Source organism: Sphaeroforma arctica (genome assembly GCF_001186125.1).
Source record: "Sphaeroforma arctica JP610 unplaced genomic scaffold supercont1.7090, whole genome shotgun sequence".
In the NCBI taxonomy this organism is placed as follows: Eukaryota; class Ichthyosporea; order Ichthyophonida; genus Sphaeroforma; species Sphaeroforma arctica.
This window is the reverse complement of record NW_014033468.1, coordinates 1-1,213: the sequence shown is the minus strand read 5'-3', so window position 1 is coordinate 1,213 and position 1,213 is coordinate 1. Positions and strand designations below refer to the sequence as shown.

The window sequence follows — 1,213 nt, the reverse complement described above, 5'->3', positions numbered from 1 at the left end:
GTGTCCGTGTCCATACTTCGCTGCACTTAAATTTCGATGCACGATTAACAGTCCCGAGTGTATAGTTCAGAGCACGCGCACGCGACATTCAAACTGTAATCTATACAAGATCAAGGGCGCGTTCGAATAAAACTATAAGCAAACCCAGCACAAATATATAGTGTGTTTTACCAACTTGCGAATATTATTCAAGATTCGACATTTATTCGGGGAATATATTTGTATGTATGCCTAAAAACGTGATAGTGCATTTGTGATACTATCAAATATTTTATGAACAAGTCAAAGACCAAATATAACACAATTTAACATCCCGCAGCTGTATGACATCACCTAATGATATGTCCTTTCACAAGCAGCACCCGATGCAGTATTGGAGTATTATCCTGAGCGCCTTTTCAGCTACGTAAGTCAAAACCTTCATTCCAATATGGTGTTCAAGTGTGGCATTTGAGGTACGAGTATTTATTATACGGACACAGCCTGGCGTGTACTGCAGATGTGGTGGATATCGTCTTAAGGTATGACGTACTAGATGCCAATTGATATGCTAATAAGCTTTGCATAGCAAAGGAGCGAGTATACGCTGGGGTTTGGGGTTTGACAGTTCAACCGATGCATCGCATAGGATATCTTCATGATGACCGTCAGCAAGTGCCGAAATTTATACCAGCTACGCTTCCACTACGATGTCCACCCATCCACATGCCAATCCATTCACAGGCAGCGGCCAAGGAGAGACTGGTGGCCATTCCATTGCCGTCCATCCCTGCTTCGTATACGGAGGAGCAACGTGTGCTGTTCCTGGCTGGATTCGTTAGCACAGAGAATATCCTGATGGTATGGTTGCTAGGCGACACCATTCAAGTAGGCTGATGTGTTGTATAATTTCTGCCGTTGATTTTTGGTTCTGTACAACTTTCCTTCATTGCAGTTGTGGAACTACCTATATGATTATGCAACTGTGTCTGATAGATCTAGTATTATGTGCATAGGCTTTACTAGCTAGGCTTTGATTTTTACTAGCTGAGCTTTGTATATTTATTGCAGCATTTGGGCGTGTAAGAACGCAGGCATTCATAAGTATATTTCGGCTGAGACGATGGTTCACTACCGCTCAACCTACCAGGACACACACACACACACACACACACGCACGCACACACACACACACACACACACACACACACACACACACACACACACACACACA

General features: G+C 43.4%; 1 protein-coding gene across 1 annotated transcript; it reads left to right on the top strand.

Annotated features, from left to right (window-relative positions):
• Positions 1-723: 723 nt before the first annotated feature.
• On the top strand, positions 724-876 carry SARC_15964 (hypothetical protein; the record flags this gene model as incomplete). The annotated part of the gene is made up of 1 exon (XM_014289923.1): positions 724-876. A coding segment is annotated over one exon (153 nt), but the record flags the coding sequence as incomplete, so codon positions are not given.
• Between the last annotated feature and the right edge of the window lie 337 nt (positions 877-1,213).